At 44.2% G+C, this 25357-nt stretch overlaps 1 protein-coding gene across 2 annotated transcripts in view; it reads left to right on the forward strand.

Moving 5' to 3' along the window:
* The window catches only part of VPS53 (VPS53 subunit of GARP complex), a 123463-nt gene extending 100388 nt beyond the window's left edge, over positions 1 to 23075 (forward strand). For both annotated transcript variants that reach the window (XM_020915440.2, XM_070478814.1), the window contains 5 exons: positions 33 to 181; positions 4116 to 4185; positions 17310 to 17447; positions 19624 to 19728; positions 20174 to 23075. In XM_020915440.2, the coding sequence (XP_020771099.1) occupies positions 33 to 181; positions 4116 to 4185; positions 17310 to 17447; positions 19624 to 19728; positions 20174 to 20344 (633 nt within the window). In that variant the 3' untranslated portion in view covers positions 20345 to 23075. The remainder of the gene's footprint in view (positions 1 to 32; positions 182 to 4115; positions 4186 to 17309; positions 17448 to 19623; positions 19729 to 20173) is intronic.
* Positions 23076 to 25357: the final 2282 nt, after the last annotated feature.

Below are 25357 nucleotides of genomic sequence, written 5' to 3' on the forward strand. Positions count from 1 at the left end.
GAAGACTTCTCCCGCCTTGTTTCCATTTTCAGATGCAGTGGCAGAATGTGGAGCATGTTGGTGACCAGAGCCCCTATGTCACCTCGGTCATCCTTCACATTAAACAGAACGTCCCCATCATCCGTGACAACCTGGCCTCCACGCGGAAATACTTCACGCAGTTCTGCATTAAATTTGCAAAGTAAGTCCCAAACACCCGCATCACTGGATGGTTCTGAATGCTATGTTGACCACCAGCATGCACCCATTCTAGGTGTCTCCACCATCCAGTTAGTTTTTTTGTACCCCAGAGAAGCATACTAATCACACTAAATGTGCTACTTAATGTGGTAAATCACAGTAACAGCAGTACAACCATCCACCCCCTCAAGACAGGCAGAAAGGAGTCAGGGGGCTCCTGTCATTTGAATTACATGGACATACTGCTACCCCTGCCTTCCCCCAGGTTTGGATAATTAAAATTATTTTTCAGCAATTTCATGTATGTATTTTGTCTCTCTGACTGGATAATAAGCCTTTTGAGGATGGGAACCGTTGAGTTCTGTTTCTTCTTGAGCCTTCTCTTCCTCCTCGCCCATAGCACTTATTACTGTGGCTACCAGAGTATATCCACTTGTGGACACCCATGAGTCTAGAGAAGGTACTAGAAATCGGGAAGAGCAAGTCATTGCCAGTCCAGGGGCCAGTCCATTGCCAAGTAGGTGGAGTGAACACTGCGCTGCGCGTCTCCTGCCACATCGTCCTGTGTGGCTACTTCTGGCTTGTTGTTTTAAAGCCGGGAGATGTTTTGGTCCTTTGCCAGTCAGCATCTGGCTATAGCACGGTTTTCCCCAAGGCTGGACACCATGGAGGGTCAGTGCCTCCTCTGACCAATTATCAAACAAGCGTTTTGGCAGACTTCGCCAGGAAAGACTTTGGGAAGAACGGCCCCGTCCAAGCTACTGAAGTGAGGTTATTCTCATCCAGGTCCCCGAGGACGGTTTAGGGCTCCAAGTTTCTGTCTTCCCTAGATCTCTCTCAGTTTGTGTTCAATTAAGGCTCTCCCTCCCCCTCACACACGAGCCCCTAAAGAGCAGCAATTACGAAGTGGCCTGTGGCCTGAGCTTCAGTTCCCAGTGCGTCAGGAAAGGCTCGAGTGGACCCTCCTGGGAGGCATTAATGTGTGCAGGACAGCAGATGGGCCGGGAGCTGACATCCCTTCCACTCTCTGGGTGCTCATCAGCGCATGTTAAAAAGTCCTGTTGATAAATCACACTGTGACACTCCCCATAACTCCCAGTAGGAACAACGTCTCTATAAAAATGTACTGTGGCCAAGACTCTCCCGTGCGGTTGCACAGGAGCCTGATGGAGCTGACGTTAAAGCGAGGAAGAGGTCTGTGTACTTCACTAGTCCCGGCACCAGCCTCACCTTCTCTCAGTGCCCTTGGCTCTCACATTAAGCCCATACTGGGGGAGCTGGGCATAGGATGCCATCTCTCACATCTGGAAAACTTTAACCTGTAATCTAGAAAGTGGATCCTTAATTTAATCCGTGGTACCCTCTCATCACTGTAAAATCCCAGCTGAAGACCAGAACCTTCAGATGGGGGCTGTGAGAACACCCTTCTTCAGCCAAGAGCAGTCAACTGCCAGCACTGTGAGGGTCTGGAGGAGCCCCTGGCAGTTACCCCTCACGTTGCTGGAACTCTTCCCCCAAAGACGTGTCCCTGATCCTTATGTTTTCCCCACCCCTCCCCCTATAGTCCAGCACATAGAGCCAGATGAAGCACATGATCAAAACCTACTTAGTTTGAAGTAACTTAGGTTATAAACTCTGTGCCATTGCAGTTAGCTGTAGTTCAGTCTCATGGTACTTTTTGGCCTGACTCCAGTTTAGAGCAGGAAGAATCCATGCCACACAGTCCCTTGTTCTCACTGCCTCCTGATCAGTTAGCTGGCCTTCCCCTAGATCTGATCTCTGGGGCTGACATTTCTTTCCCTCTAGCTTTCTTATCTCACTATTGGTCTCTGAAGCAACAAGTCTCTACTATTTAGACATCAAGATCACCCCCCTGGTGGAAACTACTGTTTGAACCACAAGTGACTTCCCTCATCCACTCAGTGGATTCTCCTCCATTCAGTTATGGGGATGATGAGACAGATCTCTTAATAGTGGTTGGGAGGGGAAAAAAAATGAGAAATCATATGAACTTCCTGGTAAAGTCCTGGTACCAAGCCGACATTTAAAAAGTGTTAGCTTCTGCCTTATTATTTATTGTTCATTCAGCATGCAGCCCCTTGAGCACCCACTGTGTTCCACTACAGAGTTCAGTGCTTTGACTAAGTAGATGTGGTCCCTGGCTTCATTTGCCTTACAGTCAAGTGGAAGAAAATCGACTTGTCAGCAAATAAGTATCACCAAGTAGGTTATGTATTAGGTTGGAGGTCTGTGGACTCTCTGCAGAGTATGGTGGAGGGGACTGAGGAGAGGCTTCACAGGAAAGCTGTCCTTGAGCAGAGTCCAGGAGATATGTGTGTGTCCTGACCCGCAAGGCGGTGGGGGAGGCATTCCAGGCAGAGGGAGCAGTGTGAGCAAAGGCACAGAAGATTCAGATTGCCTAGAGTCGTAGGATCTGCATGTGGCCAGCCAGCCTGAATCACAGGGTACCAGGGCTCAGCACGATGGGGCTGGACAGTCGAGGAAGGTCTGTCTGCAGTCATTGCAAGAGTTGTGATCAGAGGAGGGTCCTGATCATTTTGCATCTGAAATAAATCCCAATAATGGCTGATGGATTAGAAATGATGAGGCTGAAGGCTAGGAGACCAGTTAGGAAACAACTGAAAGAACTCTAGTGAGAAGGAGAAGGGGAGCAGCCAAGGGACAGTCAGGAGGGGTGGGCATGGGCATTGATGGAAGAACCGAGAACTTACTGGATATCGGGGTTGAGGGCAAGTCTGTGGCTTCTGACTTGAATGACTGCACAGAGGAGATCTAGTCTCTGAGCCTGGATCCAGGTTAGGACTGAATCTTGGATGCGCTGGGGTAGAGGTGCCAATGCCATGTCAGTGGGCCCTCCAGTAGGTCTCTGGATATCAGAGTGGCACAAACCTTCTGGAAAAGAAGTGGAGAGAGCAAAGAGGATGGTGGGCATGAGCCCCAGAGTAGCTTGTGAAGAGTGAGGAGAGGGGGAGGCTGGCCAGCCTTTACCTTGACCTCCAAATCCTGCTTTTGGTCACAGGCCCTGTGTTCTCCTGGTCTTTGAATCTGGCCTGATTTTAGGCATTTCTGGTTCCCACGCCTTCTGTTCAGCAGCAGTGCAACTCAGCCTTCCCTACTCAGGCTTCTGCAGGGTTTTCTTAAAAAAACCCTCCTGGCCTGTTAAAATTATATTCTCCCTTTCCCCAGATGAGCATTATCAATCCACCTGGCCCAGGTTGCCCTTCAGTCCCCAGTAAATTTTTTGGAGATCGTGCATTTTGTTCCCTGATCTGACAGTTACTCCCTTAGCAATTATTTCTTATTTTCACATTTAAGATCCTGTAACCACTAATGTATATTCAGTTGTCACATCCATTAGGATGTTTTCAGCTACTCATCATACTCAAACTGATTTAAACAGTGAATTTTTTATTTCATATAACCAAAATCTGGAGATCAGACAGATCCCAAGATGACTGATGCAGTGGTTCAGCAATGTTACTAAGGACCCAGATTCTTTACTGACCTTGCTCTCCTTGGGCCTCTGGCTTCATCCTTAGAACAGTGAGAAAATGACAGCTCTAGATGTTAAATCCAAACACACAAACAGGCTAAAATCATGTCCTCAAATCGCAGCACCAGCAGCAGTCACCCAAGAAACCCCAGGCTCTGCCTGGCTGAGGCTAATTAGAATCCACCTCTGTTGTTAAGGAGAAATCAGCTTTTCCCCAGCATCCCAAGGCCAGATTTATCTAAATAAAACCAGGGCTTTCATTAGGGGGAAAAGAAAAAGAATGCATGCTGGTAGGATATAAGAGTAGCTACTTTAATTCTCCATTTTCTTTAGAAGGAAGTATAGGAACTTAAAAAAAGTTTCTGCAGTTCTTTACCAAAGAGAAAATGAGCCTAATCTGTCACTTCTTTTTTATCCACAGCTCCTTCATTCCCAAGTTCATCACCCACCTCTTCAAGTGCAAGCCAATCAGCATGGTGGGGGCAGAACAGGTGAGATGAAGCTGGGGTAGGGCTTTTCCCCTCGCTTTTGTTGTGGATCAAACCACATATCCTTCTAGTCCAGAGGCACTACTTAAAAGTAAAACCACCGGTTTCCCCTGTTTGAGGACAGAATGATGATCTGGCAGCTTAATTCATTCATCCATTTATTTAAAGCATTTTTTTCCATTGAGCACACCCCCTAAGTACCTGGGCCTTATTCTAGGGATGGGGCATACCACAGTGAACAGGCAGACAAGACCTCCCCTTCATGATGTTTACACTCTAGTAAGAAGAGATGGATAACATACAAGTAACAAATAAGTTAGAAGATCATTTTTACCTCAGTATGCAGGGTATAAAGCTAGGTTATATGAAAGAATACCTTAGGGGCATGATATTCATCATATTCTTTATGTATTTATGTGCCATGTGCTCAGCCGCTCAGTCGTGCCCGACTCTTTGCAGCCCCATGAACTATATAGCCCACCAGGCTTCACTGTCTATGGAATTTTCCGTCATATTTTTATAGAGATGTATTCTTTTAAAATATTTATTTATTCATTCATTCGGCTGCTTCAGGTCTTCGTTGCAGCAATGGAATTTTCCCTGTATCACGTGGAATCTTTCTGTTGCAGTACACTGACTCTCTAGTTGCAGTGCGCAAGTTTAAGTAGTTGTGACATGTGGGCTGAGTTTCTCCACAGCACATGGGATCTTAGTTCCCCAACCAGGAATCAAACCCATGTTCATGCATTGCAAAGTGAAAGTGTTTTAGTCATTCGGTGGTGTCCGACTGTTTGCGACCCCATGGACTGTAGCCCTTAAAGCTCCTCTGTCCACGGAATTCTGCAGGCAAAAACACTGGAGTGGGTAGCCATTCCCTTCTCCAGGGAATTTTCCCAACCCAGGGATCAAATGTGAGTCTCCCGCGTTACAGGCAGATTCTTTACTGGGAAGCGTATTGCAAGGCAAATTCGTAACCACTGGACCACCAGGGAAGTCATGAAATATATTCTTTACATATTTATCTTCTTTATATTCTCTGTTCTGTGAGGAGGAGTAGTGGCTTTAGGTTGGATGGTTGGAGGAGGCACCTCTGAGAGTTGGGGCTGGAGGAGGACTAGGAGAAAAGCATCTGGGCAGAGGGAGCCACAATGGCTCTTGATTATTTTGGGTCCGTAGTGGCTGGGGCAGAGACAACCTAGGAGCAGCAAGCAAAGACAGGCTCATCTTTTTGGTTCGGAGAAGCTCTGTTCACCTCACCCAGCAAGTCTTCCTCCATCAGCCCCACCCTGCTCACTTGAATTCTATGCCTCAAGACATGTCTACATAGATGGTGTCGCCTCAGCACTGCTGAGTTGAGTTGGGTGCCATGGCAGTTGCCTCTGCTCAGATACCACCTGTTCATACTCTGTAATTTGAACAGCTTGAGTTTGGAGAACAGTTTAAGCTCCTTTAAAAACAAACAATAATATTCAACCCCTAATTCATTTTGTTTGTTTCTAATTGTTCAAGCCATTTAACTGTAGCTTCTTAATCTTCATACAAATGTAAACAGAAGGCTCAGTTTGCCTTTATTCTCATTATTTTTGAAGGTTTAGTTGTTCTTTGTAATTAATTGAAGTACAGTTGATTGACAATGCAGTATTAGTTTTAAGTGTACAGCAAAATGACTCAGTTATATGTATACATATATCTATTCTTTTTCAGATTCTTTTCCCTTAGAAGTTATTACAAAATATTGAGTATGGTCCCTTAGCCCCTAATTATTTAAAAACACTTACTTAAATGCAAACTGTTCATGTACTGATCATATATGATCCCTTAATATTCATTAAAATAAATCCTCTGTAGACCTTTATTCAGCAATACTGAACTGATTTCAGTTGCTTTCTATATTTGAAAGAACTACATTTTTAAGTAAGGAGAATATATAGTTCAAGGCATTTCCATAACTCCTGCCCTTCCACTGGATTAGTTGACTGGGTGGCGGCTCAGCTCTCCTAGCTCCATGACTTGCCCCAACCCTGGGCCCTTGGCCATGCTGGTCCAAGTCAGGCCTCAGAAGGGTGGCAGGTCAGCATATGCCCTGGTGCATCATGGGTCCATCAGAAAGTATCAAAGCCGGAGACGTAATGCCTGTGAATAACAGGCATCTCTTGAATCTCATAAGTGCTGTATGTTTTATACTCTTTTTGTAAGTGAGTGGCCTTCCTACACTATAGCAAGGCAGTAGGTGTGAACCTTAAGGTTATGGGCTCCAGAATCACTAAGGTCTGATGCTGAATCCTATCTCTGCCACCCAGCAGCTGTTTGTCCTTAGACAAGTTACTTACCCTTCAAGGGCTTTAGTTTCCTCATCTATAAAATGGGGATAATCATAGCACCACCTCTCAGGATAGTTGTGAGGATTAAACAACATAATGTACTGAAGAAGATCAGCAAGGAGATCAAACCAGTTGATCCTAAAGGAAATCAGCCCTGAATATTCATTGCAAGGAGTGATGCTGAAGTTGAAGCTCTAATACTTGGCCACCTGATGCAGAAAGCCGACTCACTGGAAAAGATCCTGATGCTGGGAAAGACTGAGGGCAGGAGGAGAAGGGGGCAACAGAGAATGAGATGGTTGGATGGCATCACTGACTCAATGGACGTGAATTTGAGCAAACTCTGGGAGATAGTGAAGGACAGGGAAGCCTGGCCTGCTGCAGTCCATGGGATCACAAAGAGTCAGACAGCTTAGTGACTGAACAACAATGCACTGAAGTGCTTGACCCAACATCAGGCACATGGGAAGCCCTCAACAAATGCCAGCTCTTACTATTAATAGTTTGTTTCTCTATCAGCGCCTGTCTTCTCACATGGAAACATCTAGTCAATGCTTGACATGGGCTGTCTGGCTGACCAGCTTAGCAGAGTCAGAAGCATTGTTTCAGCAAACGTCTTGGGAGGTTGCATAGATTCAGACACTGACTGACTGCGTCTGAGTGTAGAGTTTCAGTGTTTGGAAATTCTTGCCTCTTGCACGTCATAAGCACAGAATGAACCCTCTCCTCGGGAAACAGCAGAATAATGCCCCAGCACGTCCAACTTCATGAGCACATGTTCACCAGGGATCCTCTGTTCACCTCACTGCTGTGTGTGATGAGAGAGGACGTGGAGTGATTGCTCTTAGTGTGTCTGAGAGAAGCTTTGGATTCTGTTTCTAGTCTCTAGAAACTAATTTTCTCAAGTCTCTATAGAGTTGATGAAGCCCCTGGAACAGAGTTGACTCATAGGGAATATGTTTCCATGAGTTTGCAGCTCTGCCCAAGCCTTGCAAGCTGATTTAGTGTCCAGCCACCGTGCTATTTTCATCTTGTCACATGAATCTATTGTCATATCTATTTTCCTCAGATTTTCCTTTCTTTAAAAGAATGTTAAAATAATCAACTCAGACTCCAAAAGCCCGCATCTTCAGAAAAATATCAGTTTGGCCAGTATTCTGCTTTGAGATGTGAATGAGAAAACCATCTGGAAACTGGTGTTTGACTTTATCAGACCCCAGACAAACATGAGTGGGTGACAGGGGAGCACAGATCTCGGTAGGCCCTGCCTCGGGTGAAGGGTGGGGAGGCCATGAGTAGGAGCTACAGGGCAGTGTGGCCCTTGGAAGATTCCCTCGTGAAGTTCAGGTTTAGCTGGGGTTCATGCTTGCCGTGAGTATCTGGGCTTAGAAGTCCATGCAGTCATGGAGCTGAAGGCATGATCACTCAAGCAGCAAAACCACAGGAAACTGGAAGTTACCAGAGAGAAGTTCATAGATTAAAACAGATTCTAGGACTTCCCTTGTGGTCCAGTGATTAAGACTTCACTTTCCAGTGCAGGGGGTACGGGTTCAGTCCCTGGTTGGGAATGAAGATCCCACATGCTTCTCAGCCAAAAAACAAAAACAAAAAACAGAAGCAGTATCATAACAAATTCAACAAAGACTTTAAAAATGGTCCACATTAAAAAAAAAAAAAAAAAAAGTCTTGATGAAACAGACTCTGTCACAAGTCTTATAGCAGCTGTAATCCAAGTTTAACAAAAGCTGTGAGAGTCAAGGATTGAGGCCTAATCTCAGAGGCCTTTGCTTTGCCACAAAGGTACTAGATCCGAATTTTAGATTGCATTTTAATACTTGTGTCAAAAATAGTAAAGGAGACATTTTCCTGCTCTTGATTCTTTCCCTGATCACTGTATAAAGTAAATTATTTCTCTTTGGGCCCCAGAGTCCGCTTGAGCAATTGCAAGGGCACGCGGAACTGAACCATACAGTATTTGTCATGCTTCTTGCTAGTTTGTGATTTTCAGAGAATCTTGCGGGATTTGCAGGGTCATTAATTAGTCTTTTGGTCACGGTATGTATGACTGAGCACACAGTAGAAATGGAATCCATTTGCACAAACTTACCAGAGGAAACAGTTCACTGTTGTGTCAGGAAAAGGACCCAGGGTGTTTTTAAGCACTCCTTTGGGGGGAAAAAGTGTACTAATAAAATTTAATACATGTAAATGACCATTTTTTTAAAAAGAACGACAAAACCTTATTAGCAAGCTAGGAGTAGAAGAAAGTGTATTAAAGTTGATTTTATTTTAAAACGGTATATACAGAAATATATGTGAGGGTCTACATGGATAAATCAATTTGTCAAAACTGTACAGTTAAAAATTGTGCATTTCTATGTATGTAAATTTAACCTCAGAAAAATTAAGTGAGGGACAAGGAGTGGTTGCAGCATGTTTTCTCAGCCTTTGCACTACTGACATGTGGGGCTAGAGAATATTTTTTTGTTGTGGGGCTGCCCTGTGCATTATAAGATGTTTGGCACCATCCCTTACCACTACCCACTAGTTGCCAGTAATGCCCTGCCAGTGTTGACAACCAAAAATGCATCCAGACGTTGCCAGATATCCAGGCCGGGGGTGGGAAGAGGGACCAACACCCCCCTCCCCCAGCTGAGAGCCAGTGTATTGGAGGCATAGATGAACTGAGATGAGCATGTGAGAATGTCTCTAGTTAGTACAACCAACTGCATAAGGATTCACTGTATTCGTCTGTTTATGTCATACATGTTTGAGACTCTCCATAATAACAAGATTTTTTTTTGAAAGTAGTGGTCCACCCTCACATAATACCTACTCAAGTGATATCCACAACAAAATTTTATTTTGCGAAATGACACAAAAGTCAGTTAGTGCTTAAAGTAACTTCCTTCTAAATTTTGTGATTATAGTGTGTTTAGAAAAGCTAAACTTTCTCCTTCCTTTTTTTAATGTGCTTGTGTGTCCGTGCACATGGTAGAGCTTTCTTCCTTTTGTTCACCCCTTCTGTATTTCTGAGGAGCTTTTTGAATCTCTTCACTCCCTAACCGTCTCTGTCTTGTTAGCTCTGGCCCATCTTGACTTTTATGAGACCGTCCTGTCCGCCGAGAACTTGAAGCCTCCTCTGTCACTCAGTCGAGAAGTGGCCTCCCTTTGTGCCGCACAGAAAAGAGACAGGCACAGCCACGCTCTGCAGGGGTTTATGGCCATGGCAGGATCATCAGGGCCCTGGAGATGGGAGGACCGAGCAAGCTCATGAATGAAATGAATCAGTTAATGGGAAAAAAAATTGCCATTAAGCATCACGCTTAATGGTCAAATACAGAAAGATTTTTCTCTTGACATTAGGAACAAGACAAGGATGTCTGCTGTCACCATTTCTGTCCCACATTGCCCTTGAAGTCCTGGCCAGGAAAATAAGGTGAAAAATTTAAAGAAATAAAAGGTACACAATTAGAAAGGAAGAAACAAAGCTGTCATTTTTCACATTTTACAGAGAACATGATTGTGAATGACAAAATCCAGAAGAATCTGTAGATAGACTATTAGAATAGAAATTTAGTAGGCAGGGGCCAATATAAGGTCAGTATTTAAATTATTTTCAATATTTGTATATACCAGCAACAATTTAAACATTTTTAATGAAACCATATACAGTAAAATCTAGCTAGTAATAAGTATTTTTAAAATGTGTGAGTCTTCTACACAAAAAATGACACAGTATTAAGAGATATTAAGGAAAATCTTTAAAATGACAGGAAGGTCCACATTCATATGTTAAAGGACCCGATACTTTTTTTTTTTTTTAATTTTTGGTCACCCTGCGTGACATGTGGGATCTTAGTTCCCCAACCAGGGATTGAACCCACACTCCCTGCCCTGGCAGCAGAGTCCTAACCACTGGGCTTCTAGGGAAGTCCCATGGACTCTGTACTTTCAAATGTCAGTTCTTTCAAAGTTACAGATAGAGTGAAATCCCTGCAGGGGTGGCGTGGATGCTTGTGGGTGTGAATGTAAACTGATAATTGGATTCTAAAAGTTGGATGGAAATTCAGAGGACCAGAAATAGCTGAAATAACTCTTAAGAAAGAGAACAGAGTTGGAGGATTTAAACTTCAAGATACCATGGCTTCTTTTAATGCTAAAGTAATTAAGCACACAGGGACAAATGGGCCAACGGAAAGGAATAGAGTTCAGAAATTGACCCACACATACACAGACACTTGATTTATGGCAAAAACAGCACTATAATTCAGTTGGGAAGGGATGGTCTTCTCAGTAAACAGTGCTGGGTAATTGAATATCCACATGGGAAAAAAATTAATCTTTTTTTTTTAAGGAATTTTTTGATGTGGGCCATTTTTAAAGTCTTTATTGAATTTGAATTTGTTACAGTATTACTTCTGTTTTATGTTTTTCTGTTTTTGGAAGTCCCGGAAAAAAATTAATCTTGACTCTAACCACACACCATATACAAAAGTCAGTTCCCAAAAAAACAAATCAGTTCCAGTGAGGATGTGGAGAAATTGGAACCCTCATATGCTGCTGGTGGAAATGCAAAATGCTTGCAGCCATTTGGGGAAAGTTTGACCGTTTCTCAAAATGTTAAGCATGGAGTTACCATATAACCCAGCCATTCCACTCCTAGATAGAAACCCAAAAGAATGGAAAAGTGTGTCACAGAAACCGTTGTACACAGATGTTCAGCATGGCATTATTCATAATAGCCAAAAAGTAGAAACAACTCAAACGCCCATCAGTTGATGAATGGGTAAACAAAATGTGGTTTAATCTTTCAAGGGAATATCATTCAGTTGTAAATAGAAATGAAGTACTTACTCATGCAGCAACATAGATGAGCCTTGAAAACATTATGCTAAATGAAAGAATCATAGACAAAAGGTCACAGAACGTATGATTCCATTTATATGGAATGTCCAGAGCCGGCAAATCCACAAGACAGAAAGCAGACTACTGGTTGGTAAGGGCTGGAGGAGAGGAGGGAAAGAGATGCGATTGCTAATGGCCATGGAATTTATTTGTGGCATGATGAGATGTCTGGAACTGAACAGTACACTTTTAAAAGGTGAATTTATCTCAAAAATTTTTTTTAAAAAAACAACTTCAGGTGGATTATAGCTCTGAAAATGAAAGATAAGACAACAAAACTTCTGGAAGATAAAAGAATATTTTTATGACTGTGGGTTAGGCAGAGATTCCTTAACAAAACATTAAAAGTAGTAATCGTAAAAGAAGAGATTATTTGGAGTACTTAAAATTAAGGACTTGTTTTTCTCAAAAGACAAGCCAGAGTAGCAGATGATATTTGCAATATATGTAACTGACAGAGTACTTATATTCTAAATACATCCTTTTAAAAATCTCTAACATATCACTTGTATGGAATCTTAAAGGAAAAAAAAACAAAACAAAACTCAATTTCAGAGAAACAGAGAATCAAATGGTAGTTGCCAGGGGCTGGGGGAAGCAGGAAATGGAGAGATGGCGGTCAGAGGATACACACTTTCAATTCTAAGGTAAGTTCCAAGGAGCTAATGTCCAGCATGGTGACTGTAATTAATAATACAGTGTGATGTACTTGAAATTTGCTGAGAGTAGATCTTAAGCATTCTTACCACATACACAAAAGGAGAGTTAATTATCTTGATTTTGGTAATCATTGCACAAAGTGTATATCAAATAATCACCTTGTACACTTTAAATATATGCAGTTAAAGTGTATTTGTCAATTATTCCTCAATAAAGTTGAAAAATGTACTTTAGAAAAACCTCAACAAATCAATTAGAAAAAACATAATCTACCAGTAGAAAAGATGGCAAAAGACTTGAACAGGTGCTTCAAAAAGAGGCTCACCAGTAGGCATATTAATCGTCTAGGAAAATATAAATTAAAGTCACAGTATCAGAATGGCTAAAATTTTAAAAAGACCAAGAATACCAAGTGTTGGTGAGAATGTAAAGCAACTGGAACTTTCAGGCATTGCTGGTGGGACTGGAAATTGGCACAAGCAAACTGGAAGACTATCTGACAGTCTCTACTTAAAGCTAAACATGCCTACCCCTTGATCCGGCACTTCTACGGAGATGCTACCCCCAGAGAAATGAGGGTGTGTGACCACCAAAGACATGTGCAAGAATGTCCATAGCAGATAAATGAGCAGCAGGCCAGTCCTGAGTCACAGAGGGCAGAAGAGTGGTAGCCTTTGTTGGGAAGGAAGAGAGAGCATTGACTGGAAGAGACCCCTAGGAAGCCTTCTGGGATGCAAATAAAGTCCCAAGTCTTCTTTATAATTTATCTTTTTAATTGAAGTATAGAGGAAGTACAGCTGCTGATGTCCAGCAAAGTGATTCTGTTTTTTATATATATATATATATATATATATACATATATACATATACATATATGAAGATTATATAGTCTTTTTTCATTTTCTTTTCCATTCTAGATTATAATAAGATATTGAATATAGTTCCCTGTGTTATATAGTAGGACCATGTTGTTTATCTCTTTTATACATAGTAATGTGTATCTGCTAATCCCCAACTCCTAATTTATCCACCCCCTTTGGTAATTTATCCACACCATTGGTAACCATCAGTTTGTTTCCTTTGTCTGTGAATCTGTTTCTGTTTTGTAAATAAGCTCATTTGTGTTGTATTTTAGATTCCACATGTAAGTGATAGTGTTATAATGTTTGTCTTTGACTTAATTCACTTAGTATGATAATGTCGAGGTCCATCCATGTTGTTGCAAGTGACAATACTTCATTGTTTTTATGGCTGAGTATCATTCCGTTGTGTGAACACGTCTCTATCCTTTCATCTGTTCTGTTTGGTTGGAGGATAATTAGTTTACAGTGTTGTCTTCATTTCTGCTGTGCAGCCAGCTGAAGTGGATCAGCCATATGCACACACATCTATCCCTGTGGACCTCCCCCCCCAGCTTACCCTCATCCCTCCCCTATAGGGCATCATAGAGCACTGGTTCATTTATTTGGTGACAGAGAAAGTCCCATGTCTTTAATTAGGCAGTAGGGTGTATGTGCTGTGCTGTGCTTACTCGCTCAGTCGTGTCCGACTCTTTGTGATCCCGTGGACTGTAGCCTGCCAGGCTCCTCTGTCCATGGGGATTCTTTAGGCAAGAATACTGGAGTGGGTTGCCATGCCCTCCTCCAGGGGATCTTTCCTGGAGAATTGACCCAGGGGTCGACCACATCGCAGATGGATCCTTTACTGTCTGAGCCGCCAGGGAAGCCCTGTAGGGTATATACATGTGTATAATTTATCAAGCCGTGTAGTTGGTCTTTGTGTACTTTACTGTATGAAAGTTATACCTTAAATTTTAAAAAAAAGGAAAGAGGAAAGAAACAAGGCATGTCCTCACCTTGGCCCCCCCATTCCTCATATCCTGAACTGTTTCTTCCACATCACCTCATTAAAGAACTTAGTGTTATATATATGGCCTTTACCTTCTAGGAGTGTGTCTTTATTTTGTCTGCTCAAGGTTTCTATCACTGTGATAATCATGTTGTCCCCCAAGAGGTATCAGAGCTTCCCATTAATGGGCGATGATGACCCTTCCCAGGCATAGCATGCTAGCCAGCTTTGCACCCCAGTAGCCCACCAACAACATGCGCCATATCACCCCCAAAATTTTTCTCTGAGGCTCAGCCAAATTTGGCCAACAACCACCTCTTGCCCAGTGCCTCATGCATAAGGAGATGAGCTTTTAGCTATTTTCAAAGATGAAAGCCAACAGATTTTCATGATGATGGACCGTTTCACCTTCATTTCCCGCAGACTAAGTCTGTCGGACTAGCTCCCACATTTTCTGACTGCATTACTTCCGGTAAAACCTGAGACCAAGGTTTCTATCTGTTCATCTGTCTGGTGAGGAGAGAATTTTACTGTGACTGGCCAGGAATTGAGAATGTCCTATCTTTCAAAATATGGGAGATACTAGAGGGTTATGTCTGGTTCATTCAAAACTCTTCCTGTCACTTAAGACTGTACAATTATTTATGCATATAACATTCTCTGGGAAGTAGAAAGTACAGAAAAAAACAGGAAATATCCCCATATGTTTTTAAATAATCATTGATTTTTTTTTTTTTCCTGCTAGCAAATAATGCTAAGACATGGCTTTGATTTTAACAAGACACTGAAATTCTGCTACATAGAAGATAAAGTTGAATCCTTACTAGGCCTCAGATATTTAAAGGCATAGTATGAAGAAAGAAGACAAGGAAAAACATAGTTCCAGTTAATAAAAGTATAGAAAATAATGTCAAAAGTATCAGCTTCCCATTTAGCTTAGTCATATCTTAACATGGTCCCATATTTGCTTTAAATCTTTTTTATATAAATTATAATTATGGCTGAAGTCCCCTGTGGACCTACCCTGCCATTCCTCTCCCTCCATGCCCAGAGGTAATCACTATTCTGATTTTTATTTTATCATTCCCATATGTGCTTTGATAAGTTACATGTGTATGTATCCACAAACAATATATAATTTTGTTTTGCAAATGTTTAAACTTTATACAAATGGTACTATATATAACATTTCCCCAGTTACTTTTTTTGCCCAACATAATGATTTCTGAGATTTATCTGTGTTGATATAGGTTGTTTGAGTCACTTTTTTTTTTTTTATTTTAATTTCAGTGTCATGTTTCATTGCGTGAATATAGCACTGTTTGTTTATCCATTCTACACTGTTGCTAGACATTTAGGTTATTTCCAATCTTTTGCTTTTACAAACAGTGGATTCAGGGAACCTTTTTTGACATGGGCAAGAATTTCGTTAAAGGATATGAGTACTGTGTCACAGGTTATGCACAAATTCCACTAGGAAATAGTACTGAAGTTCCCCCAAAGTGCTTCAACCAGTCTATACCCTCATCCTAAGTGTGAGTTTCATTGCACTATATGCATGCCAACACTTGGTATCTAGACCTTTTTACTTTCTTTTGCCTTTCTGATGAGTACAAAATGACACACAGTTGTGGCTTTGATTTGTGTTTACTGGATCACTAGTAAAATTAAGTATCAGGGGCCTGGCGGGCTACAATCCATGGGGTTGTAAAAGTCAGACACACCTGAGTACACACACATCATTTCACAGTCCTTGTAAGCACTTGAGTCTCCATTTTTGTGAGGTGCCTGTTCAAATCTTTGCCCCACTGTTGGTATTGTTTTTACTGGGCTGCTGTTCTTTTTCTTACTGATTTTCAGGAATCAGATCTTTTCAAATTCTTGTTATCTACATATCTTTGGTGAGGTAGCTGTTAAGATCTTGGGCCCATTTTTTAGTTGGATTGTTTTCTTATTGCTGAGTTTTTCTTTAAAAATCTTTGTATGTTTTAGATAACAGTCCTTTCTTTACAAGATGTATCTTTTGCAAATACTTTCTCCTAATCTGTGGTTTACCTTCTCACCCCTTTGACATTGTCTTTTGGAGAGCAAACATTTTTCATTTTAACAAAGACCAGTTTATCAGTTATTTCTCTAATGGATCATGTCTTTTTTTCTTAATTTATTTTTTAATTGAAGGATAATTGCTTTACAGAATTTTGTTGTTTTCTGTCAAACCTCAACATGAATCAGCCATAGGGATACATATATCCCCTCCCTTTTGAACCTCCCTCCCACCTCCCTCCCCATCCCACCCCTCTAGGTTGATATAGATTAGAGCCCCTGTGTGAGTTTCCTGAGACATACAGCAAATTCCCATTGGCTGTCTATTTTACAGATGGTAATGTAAGTTTCTAAAGGATCATGTCTTTGGCGGTATATCTAAAAAGTTATCACCATACCCAGGGTCATCTAGGGTTTCTCTTATGCTACCTTCCAGAAGTTTTATAGTTTTGTGTTTTATGTTTAGGCCTATGATCCATTTTGGGTTAGTTTTCGTGAAGGATGAAAGGTCTATGTCTAGATTCCTTTTTCCTTTTCCTTTTTTTTTTTTTTTGCATATGGATGCTCAGTTGTTCAAGCACCATTTGTTTAAAAGACTGTCTTTGCTCTATTGAATTGCCTTTGCTGCTTCGTGAGTGATCAGTTGACTCTACTTGTGTGGACTGTATTTGTGATGTATTTCTGGACTCTCTCTTCTGCACAGATGATCTATTTGTCCTTTCATCTGTACCACACTGTCTTGATTACTTTATTATAAATCTTGGAGTCAGTATCTTGGGACTTCCTGGTGGTCCAGGCAGATTTTTAACTACTGGACCACCAGGAAGTCCCAAGATACTGATGTTTAAATTTGGCTTAATCTCCTACATCCTCACTAGCATCCAGAGAAATCCAAAGTAGAGCAGTATGGAGTTACATTTTTTGCCTGTTCAATAAGCAGAAATTTTAAAGACATTTGTAAGGTTCTTCCTGCATATCCTGAACTGCTTTCTAAATGGAATGCAGGGGACGTGGGTTTGATCCCTGGTCTGGGAATATTCCACATGCCATGTGGCAACTAAGAGTCCACATGCCATGTGCCATAACTACTGAGCCCAAGCTCTGGAGCCCTCAAGCTATAAGGAGAAGCCACTGCAACGAGAACCCCACACACCGCAACAAAGAGTGGTCCCCCGCTCAGTGCAACTACAGAAAGTTCACACACACAAGTGAAGACCCAGTGCAGCCAAAAATTAAAATAAATTTAAAAATTTTTTAAGTATCAAGAAAATGTTATTTATCAGCGTGAGTACACTAGGTGGTGTGCCCATGTGAAGTGGCTGGTACTCTTCCGTTCTCTTCCCTCAGCTGCTGCTGGACACGCACTCCCTGAAGATGGTCCTGCTTGATCTGCCTTCCATTGGCTCTCAGGTGGTGAGGAAAGCCCCGGCCAGTTACACCAAGATCGTGGTGAAAGGCATGACCCGCGCGGAGATGATCCTCAAGGTGGGACTTGTGTCTTCTTTAGGGTTTCAGTTAAAAGGGCCTAGTTACCTGATCACTTATTCCAAACAGTACTGAGTACTAGTCTCAAAAAGCCCAGGTTTGAAGCTATTCCCATCAGTCCCAAAAGATTGTCTGCTTTCTTTGGCTGGACCAGACTTGGGCCTCATCAGCTATTATTCAAAGTCAGTGCAGTGTTTCGGGGAAGGGGGGAGTGGGGGATGGTCAGTAATTCTGTCTCACAAATTATTCTTTCTTATAATGGGATTCTCTTGTAATAAGATTTGGCCAAGATTGGAGGCTGGGTGGCATTGTCACTCACTCAGCCTCCAGTCAGGGTCTCTCTGCTTCCTAGCTGTCAGTTCCTCCCATCCTTGGCTTTCTAAGCTCTGCCACTTTATAAGAACTTAAAACAAATGTCGCATAACTGATTCTAATCAGCAAATGGTTTTCTAAAGCCCCACTTAACAAAATATATATGGGGTGATGATGCTAAGAATGTCTGAAGCCTTGAGCTCCTGCTTCTGATTTCCACCTGGACTTGTCGAGTGGAGAGGGAGCCTCCTAGGGAGGGGAGAGAAGGCTGGAGAACAAATGGAGCTGTCAGGGGATGCTCTTAGAAGGCCAGGGCCTCCCGGCCCTTCAGGTCAGTCTGCAAGCAGAATGGCTCAAATGATGGAGGAGTGGGAAGTCACGGCGGGCCCTGACATGGGTGGACTGGGTGAGGGGCCTCCACAGACCTTGAGCTTTGACCTGAGGAAGCAAAGTAGCCTAATCCATCTCTTCCCTAGCCAGTTTACTCTCCATGGGGGAGAGCAGGGTTTGGAGAGAATTTCTGAGTGAGTTCTCCTTGCCACTCTGAGTTGTATTCTCAGAAATCCAAAACCAAACCAGCCTACTGGAGGAAGAAAACCGGACTCCCACAGTGAAAACCAAATGACTATGAACATGAGGGTTTTAATGCCAAGGCTCCCCTGCCTGGTGGTACATGAAGTTGTTGTTTAGTCACTGAGTCATGTCTGACTCTTTTGTGACCCCATGGACTGTAGCCCACCAGGCTCCTCTGTCCGTGGGATTCTCCAGGCAAGAATCCTGGAGTGAGTTGCCATTTCCTAATCCAGGGGATCTTCCCGACCCAGGGATCACCTGCATTGACAGGTGGATTCTTTACCAATGAGCCACCAGGGAAGCCCTGGTGTGTGAAGTGGATGTAGTTAAATGAAGTTCCCGATTTTAAGTCTTGGAAACACTGAGGCTGTTGTGGGGTTTTTGTTTTTGAGAAAATCCACTTAACTTGATGCTTTTTGAGGCCATCCCTTGGGAACCAGGGCCTCCCTGTTGCTCAGCTAGTAAAGAATCCGCCTGCAATGTGGGAGACCTGGGTTCGATCCCTGGGTTGAGAAGATCCCCTGGAGAAGGGAAAGGCTACCCACTTCAGTATTCTGGCCTGGAGAATTCCATAGACTCTATAGTCCATGTCATTGCAAAGAATCAGACACAACTGAGCGACACTTTACTTGGGAACAATGATACATCAAGACAGAAGCAGCAGGTACCAGAAACCCAGGAAATGTCCCAAACAGGGGACCTTCCAACACAGTGTTTCCTGTGGTCTTGATATTTTAAAAAACACCTGGGACTCCTCCCCAGGCTCTATGAATTAGAATCTTCGGAGGAGGGACATAGTAATCTGTACTTAAAAAGCAACTCAGGTGACATTTTTGATTTAGCAAATTTAGGAAGCATTGTGTTGTTATTCAGTTGCTAAGTCATGTCTGACTTTTTGCCACCCCATGGACTGCAGCACACCAGGTTTCCCTGTCCTTCACTGTCTCCCTGAGTTTGCTCAAACTCATGTCCATTAAGTCAGTGATGCCATCCAACTGTCTCCTCCTCTGTTGCCCCCTTCTCCTCCTGCCCACAATCTTTCCCAACATCAGGGTCTTTTACAATGAGTGACTCTTCACATCAGGTGGCCAAAGTATTGGAGCCTCAGCATCAGTCCCTACAATGAATATTCAGGGTTGATTTCCTTTAGGATTGTCGGGTTTGACTGGAAGCATTGCTGTAACTGAATGCTGAGATGAAACAGGCTGTCAGGACGTTTCTGTAGAAGATGCTCCGCTGCCTTGGATCGTAAGCATTTCTGGCAGGCCTGACTCTCCTCTCTCCCTCACAGGTTGTGATGGCCCCTCACGAGCCATTGGTGGTATTTGTGGACAATTACATCAAGCTCCTGACAGACTGCAACACGGAAACCTTCCAGAAGATCCTGGACATGAAGGTGAGCTCAGCATCTTGTTCTGTCCCTGGTGCATCCTTCTCACACTCCGTGATTCACTGAGGGGTGGGATACGGGCCCCTGGGGGGCCTCTTCAAAGTGCCCCTGCTGGGCCCAGGCTGCAAGAAGCCATTTGAGGAGGGGGAACCAGGGCCGTGACCATGCCCTCCATCACCTTCTGATGGAGGGGAGCTGGGCTTGGCGGGGCTGCGAGGAGAGGAGGCGGCCCTCCCGCATCCTGCTGCCTGGCCACTTGCCCTCTCAGCCCTTTCTCTCCTCTCCTTTTGCCTTTTCTTCCTCCCCCGCTTCTCTCCCAGGCTACTACCCAGGGCTGATATCTCCCCTGGAGAAAATGCTAATCCTCAGCCCAGTGAATACCAGATACTGCACTTGCCCTTGTGTCCTTGGGGGCCAGACCTGCCATCACCCTCCTCTGTCTCCACCCCAGGGGCTGAAGCGGAGCGAGCAGAGCAGCATGCTGGAGCTCTTCCGCCAGAGGCTCCCCGCCCCGCCCTCAGGGCCCGAAGGCTCCAGCTCCCTGTCCCTCCTGGCTCCAACTCCAGAACAGGAGTCCTCGCGCATCCGCAAGCTGGAGAAACTGATTAAAAAGAGACTGTAGGAGCGCCCAGGGGGCGCTTTTCCCCCTGGCTGGTGAGCCACCCGCAACCCGGATCCCCGGATGCTCCTCACATCTCCTGTGCTCCCTGGGCCCTCAGATCATCAGTCTTGAAACTTCCTGGGATGTTTGGGTCATTCCTGGGTTGCTCCCATGGCTTGTCTTAATTCCTGCCCTAATGGGAGAAGCCAAGTAAGGACTGGAGCAATCTCTGATTCCTGTAGCAGAGGCCACATGGGGTGAAGAAGGCTCCCTGCCTTCGCTGGCTGTTCCCCGGCTGCTCCCGACTGGGCCAGTCCTCACTGACTCAGCAGCCTCGCCCGCACAGTCCCACCCCGTGACTGTGGCCCTGCTCTGTCCGAGCACTGTGGGCCAGAGAGCCGGCTCTCGCCACTTCCCCAGCTGCAGCTGTTGGAGGGGCCCTCTGCAGCCCGACCCCCGAGAGCTGTCCCCTGGGCTTGGCTCTAGGACTCCAGCGATGAAACGGCAGATGATCGACGTGGCAGAAGAGAGCCCTGTGAAGAAAGGATGGCCCAGTAAGAAAAGTGCAAGGGGATTTCCCTGCTGGTCCAATGGTTAAGACTCTGAGCTTTCAGTGCAGGGAGTGTAGGTTTGATCCCTGGTCGGGGAACTGAGATCCCACGTGCAATGTGGCCAAATAAAAAATAAAATAGAGGGAAGTAAACCTTGCAACCAAAAAAAGAAAAATGCAGGAAGAGTAGGGAGGAGTACAGCGGGTTACCCGGGCAGCTCGGTCAATAGATTTCCCTCTGCCCAGACAGCCATGGTGTTGTGGGAAAGTTATCCAGCCCATGCTAATTGAGGTTAACGTTCTCCTCTCACTCCTAAAAGAAGGGGTGACAGGCCCATCTCCAGGCAGCCACTTTAGCCGTCTGTCATCGGCCCGGGAAGCTGGAAACGCCAGTGGACTCCCGCACCTGGTTCTTGTCACTCTTGGTGTTTACAGATCCACACTTCTTTTTGTGGTTCATTCACAAGGAGTCACTTTCTGGACATCTCCATAATGGCATTGAGATGTCAAGGCACTGTTTCCCTTCCACCACCACCAGCCCCAGGTGGTCACAGCCAGAGAAGTTGCTTTCTTGATTTATTACACTGTCAGTAATCTCCAAGGAGCCAACAGATGTCAGTAGGAGTTACGTTAAGTGTCTTGTTGATGGGAGCTGAATGCCATGTGTGCGTCCTGTACAGACAGAGCCTGTTTCTCAGCTGGGGGTCTGCATCAGTATCACCTGAGACCCTTTTTATTTTCACAAGTACAAATGCCTGGAGGTTGTGAATCAGTCAGTCTGGAAGTCTGGAGTAGCGCCCAGCATACAGTTGAAAAGTTCCATTATGATTATAATATTTACTCCTTGTGAAGATCCATTATAATAGGAACTTGCTTTATTGAAGATTTCCTATTGCACATTTTCACAAATGGGTATTTTTTTCTGACTGTAAGCAAGTGTAATTACTGTACAATTGAGCTGGTACCCAAACAGTAAAGATGTTTTTTTGCTCATAGCCAGCATCTTGAATTTTGAGTTTGTGTTGATGGAGGGACCATGGCAGAAATTATGCTGTCCCCGTCCTGACTAGGATTCTCCTTTGTTTTGAGGACTAAGCCCTAAACGGAAGATTTATTTATTATTGTCACTTTGAAATAATATATATAAAGGAGCCCTCATTGATCAAAACAGTAGCTAACAACTCTGCTATTCAGCTGAATTAGATATTGTATTGGTTCCTTCCCTCTACTTTCTCTAGACTTAAAAAAAAGAAAACGTGGAAGTCACCTTATGTGGTTAAAATAAATATTGGTAATTTATAATTGATAAAGAGTTCTCTGCTGTCTTTACTATGGCAAGACTTCCGGATTGCTGGTTAGAGGTGCTCAGGCTGGAGAAAGTTCTGTTTGGATCGTAACAGGGAAATAGGAACCACCCCAGACAGGGTGTCTTGACCTCCAACCTCAGTTCTGGGAATTGAAGCAACTATCACCACACCTCCCTCTCTTGAAGAACAAAAACCCAGTACCCAGGGCTTTGCCCATCCCACCAGAAAAGGGTGCCGACCTTCTCACACCTCAGGTGCCTCCTCGGTACAGACAGAGCAAGACCGAAAGTCGACTTCCGAGGACCGGTGTGACAGTGATGAGCAGACGGGGTGAATGAGCAGGAGAATTGGGGGATGTGATAGCAGCCCACCCTGAATTGCTGTTGGACGAGGAACCCTAGTCCCCTGTTTATGGAACGCCCGGGAAAATGCCAGAAGTTCACAGCTGGAAATGAAACTCCTCTCGGCAGCAAGAAAAATCTCCAAAATAACCAGCTTGCTTGAGGCTGAAAGCAAGTGTTTCACACTTCTCGTCCCCTCCAAGTCAGATCGCTAAAAATAAAATGGTTAGGACTGCAACTGGGCCATTTAAACAACAGTCCTGGAAACACATACACACGAGATGCTGGCATGCAGAAAGAGTACTGTGACATTTTATACAGTAAAGATAATTTTCCAGTCTCAAATTCCAATATGTATCAAAATAGATAAGCCACCCCCCCCTTCCCCGGGCCCTCAAGGTTCTGTCTGTACCTTTGGGAGATACCAGTCTGCTGAAAGTAAAGGGATTGCCTTTTTGTCTAAATATCATTCCTTTTCCTCATCTGGAAGTGATTTCTTGGTGCATTATTGGAGCATAAAATTTTACAGTTAATTAAAGCATTACTGGATGTCACTTGCTGGGATGTATTTCCTTACTGTTGACAGAAAACAGAACGGACCATAGTAAAAAAATTAGCACGCCCAAGAAGCCTGGGCTCCCCTCTCAGCATCTGCCCTTCTCCCTGGTGAAGATGCACGCCTCTCGTGATGGCCTGAGGAAACAGGGCACAGAACCAGACTGTGATGCTCATGGGCAAGGTCCTGGCACATCCAGGGGTGGGGAAATCCTCTGTGAATAGGTATAAAGCATCCTGCTTCTGATTTGGAAGCCTCCTTGTACTCCGAATTCCTATCCCATTGACTTGCCCTCCTCTGCCTCACGGTTCCAATCTCAGCCTGCTTCATGTGACTGCCAGCGGCCGTCTGTCCTGGGCACAGTCAGTCCGTCCTGTTTTCTTAATAGCTGGGTGGACATTTTGCAGTGAACTTCTGAGGAAGTCTGATGTTCCCCCTCAGCCCTGGAAAATCTGTGGCAGTTCTTCCGTTAGGTTGGCTTTGAGATCATTCCCTAGTTCCCATTCTTTTTTTCCACCAGCTCCCCACTTTTATAGGGTAGCCAGTAATCAGTCTGATGAGGAAAGAAACCTTTCTGTATAACCCACCCAGAAGAACATGGCCAGATGACTGACCTGCCAGATTATCTTCCTTCTTGCCTGCATAAGCAGGTAAGCAGTAGCACGTGAAGAATGTCCATTTGAAACAAAAGCCACGACCTTCCTGGTGGCCCAGTGGTTAAGACTCCTCCTTTCAATACCGGGGCGGGGGTGGCAGGCCGTGGGGGTGGGGGAGAGGTGGGTTTGATTCCTGGTGGAGGAGCTAAGATCCCAGATAAATCTGCCTTGAGGCCAAAACACCAAAACATAAAACAGAAGCAACATTGTAACAAATTCAAGACTTTTTTTTTTTTAAAGCAGTTTTTAGTATCTGTGAACAGGGATATAATTAACAGTGTGGTGAAGGTCACAAAACAGCCGGCTGCACTCGCACCCTCTGTTAGCCACAAGGCTATGTGAAATGTGACCTCCTCGTTGTCACTCGCCAGGCCTGGACCCCAAGTGGCTGACCTGACCAAATAGCAGGTGGCCATAGAGTTTGCTAAGTCCCTGGGCTCACTCTGCCCCCCGGGCCAGGCCGCATCTGCAGCAAGCGCCAGAATGTCAAGCCTTTGCCTTTTTAGGTCCTGCTGGTGAGATCCGACTTACTCAAGAATTTTAAAAGGCTCTCCATGCTCTGTTCCCCTTGCCCTGGCAGCTGCTGTTTCCGTAGCATTTAGGGATAAACCTGCAGACGCCGAGAGAAAGAACTTCCTCCCTCCCGGGTGGTGTTGGCTGGGCTGCCTGTTATGGAAAATGTGGCAAGTTTCCTCCGAATGCAAATGAAAAGGGTTGCCAAAGGCTTCCATCCAAAAAACTGTCTTTAGATATGGTGTCCGGTGTCCACAGAAACTCATTTCAACTGGCCATTCCTGGCAGGGACAAAATTCCTGCCTACACTTTTTTTTTTTTTTTTACCTTCAATGCCCAAAAATCTCTAAGCAAGATTATCTTGGGACGGGCAAACCTAACAGGGAAGCCAGAAATTCACCAGCTCTTTGGATGTCTTCACAGTCACCTTTCAAAAGATGTTCAGACCTTTCCCAAGGCCAGGGGAATCCCTGTAACCAGGCTCTCTCAATCCCCTTGGGGGCTACAGATAACAGAGAATGCTAGGCAATAGAGTGATAGGAAAACCTGTAAATGCTTTGTCCCCTAAGAATGTTTATCACTCTGTCTGAGAGCTCTGGTGGCCTCTGCTCAGTGATCAAATGGAATTTGCACAATGGCCATGACCCAGAGCCGCCTCCTGTTTGGGGTAATTTTTCAACACATAGGAAATTAAAAACAGCTTCTTGATAAAACTTCCCTTTGCTTCTGGGGCCAAGAAAAGTATTTACCAAGTGGGCTGCAATTTTCAGGGCCACCAGGTGAAACAGTAGAGAGAAACTCCAGCTTCTTCCGCTCACTTGCTCTGTGTGGATGGAAAAGGAAGGCCCTTCTCAGGCAGAGGGGAAGCACCTCGCCTGCTGAAGAGACCACTTTCCACAGAAATCTGCACAGACCGCAGTCCTGTGATTGGGCCGCCTGGAGAGGCCAGTGAAACGCTTTAGCAGGCAAGTGGAAAATTAGCCAATGTTGTGTAAAGAAAACATGAGCTCACACACGCACACACACACGTACGAGCTCACGCACACGCGCGTGCACGCACACACACACACACACACACGCACACACACCAACCTCATACCCATTCCCTGCT

The sequence above is a fragment of the Odocoileus virginianus genome, chromosome 17 (assembly GCF_023699985.2).
Source record: "Odocoileus virginianus isolate 20LAN1187 ecotype Illinois chromosome 17, Ovbor_1.2, whole genome shotgun sequence".
Lineage (NCBI taxonomy): Eukaryota > Metazoa > Chordata > Mammalia > Artiodactyla > Cervidae > Odocoileus > Odocoileus virginianus.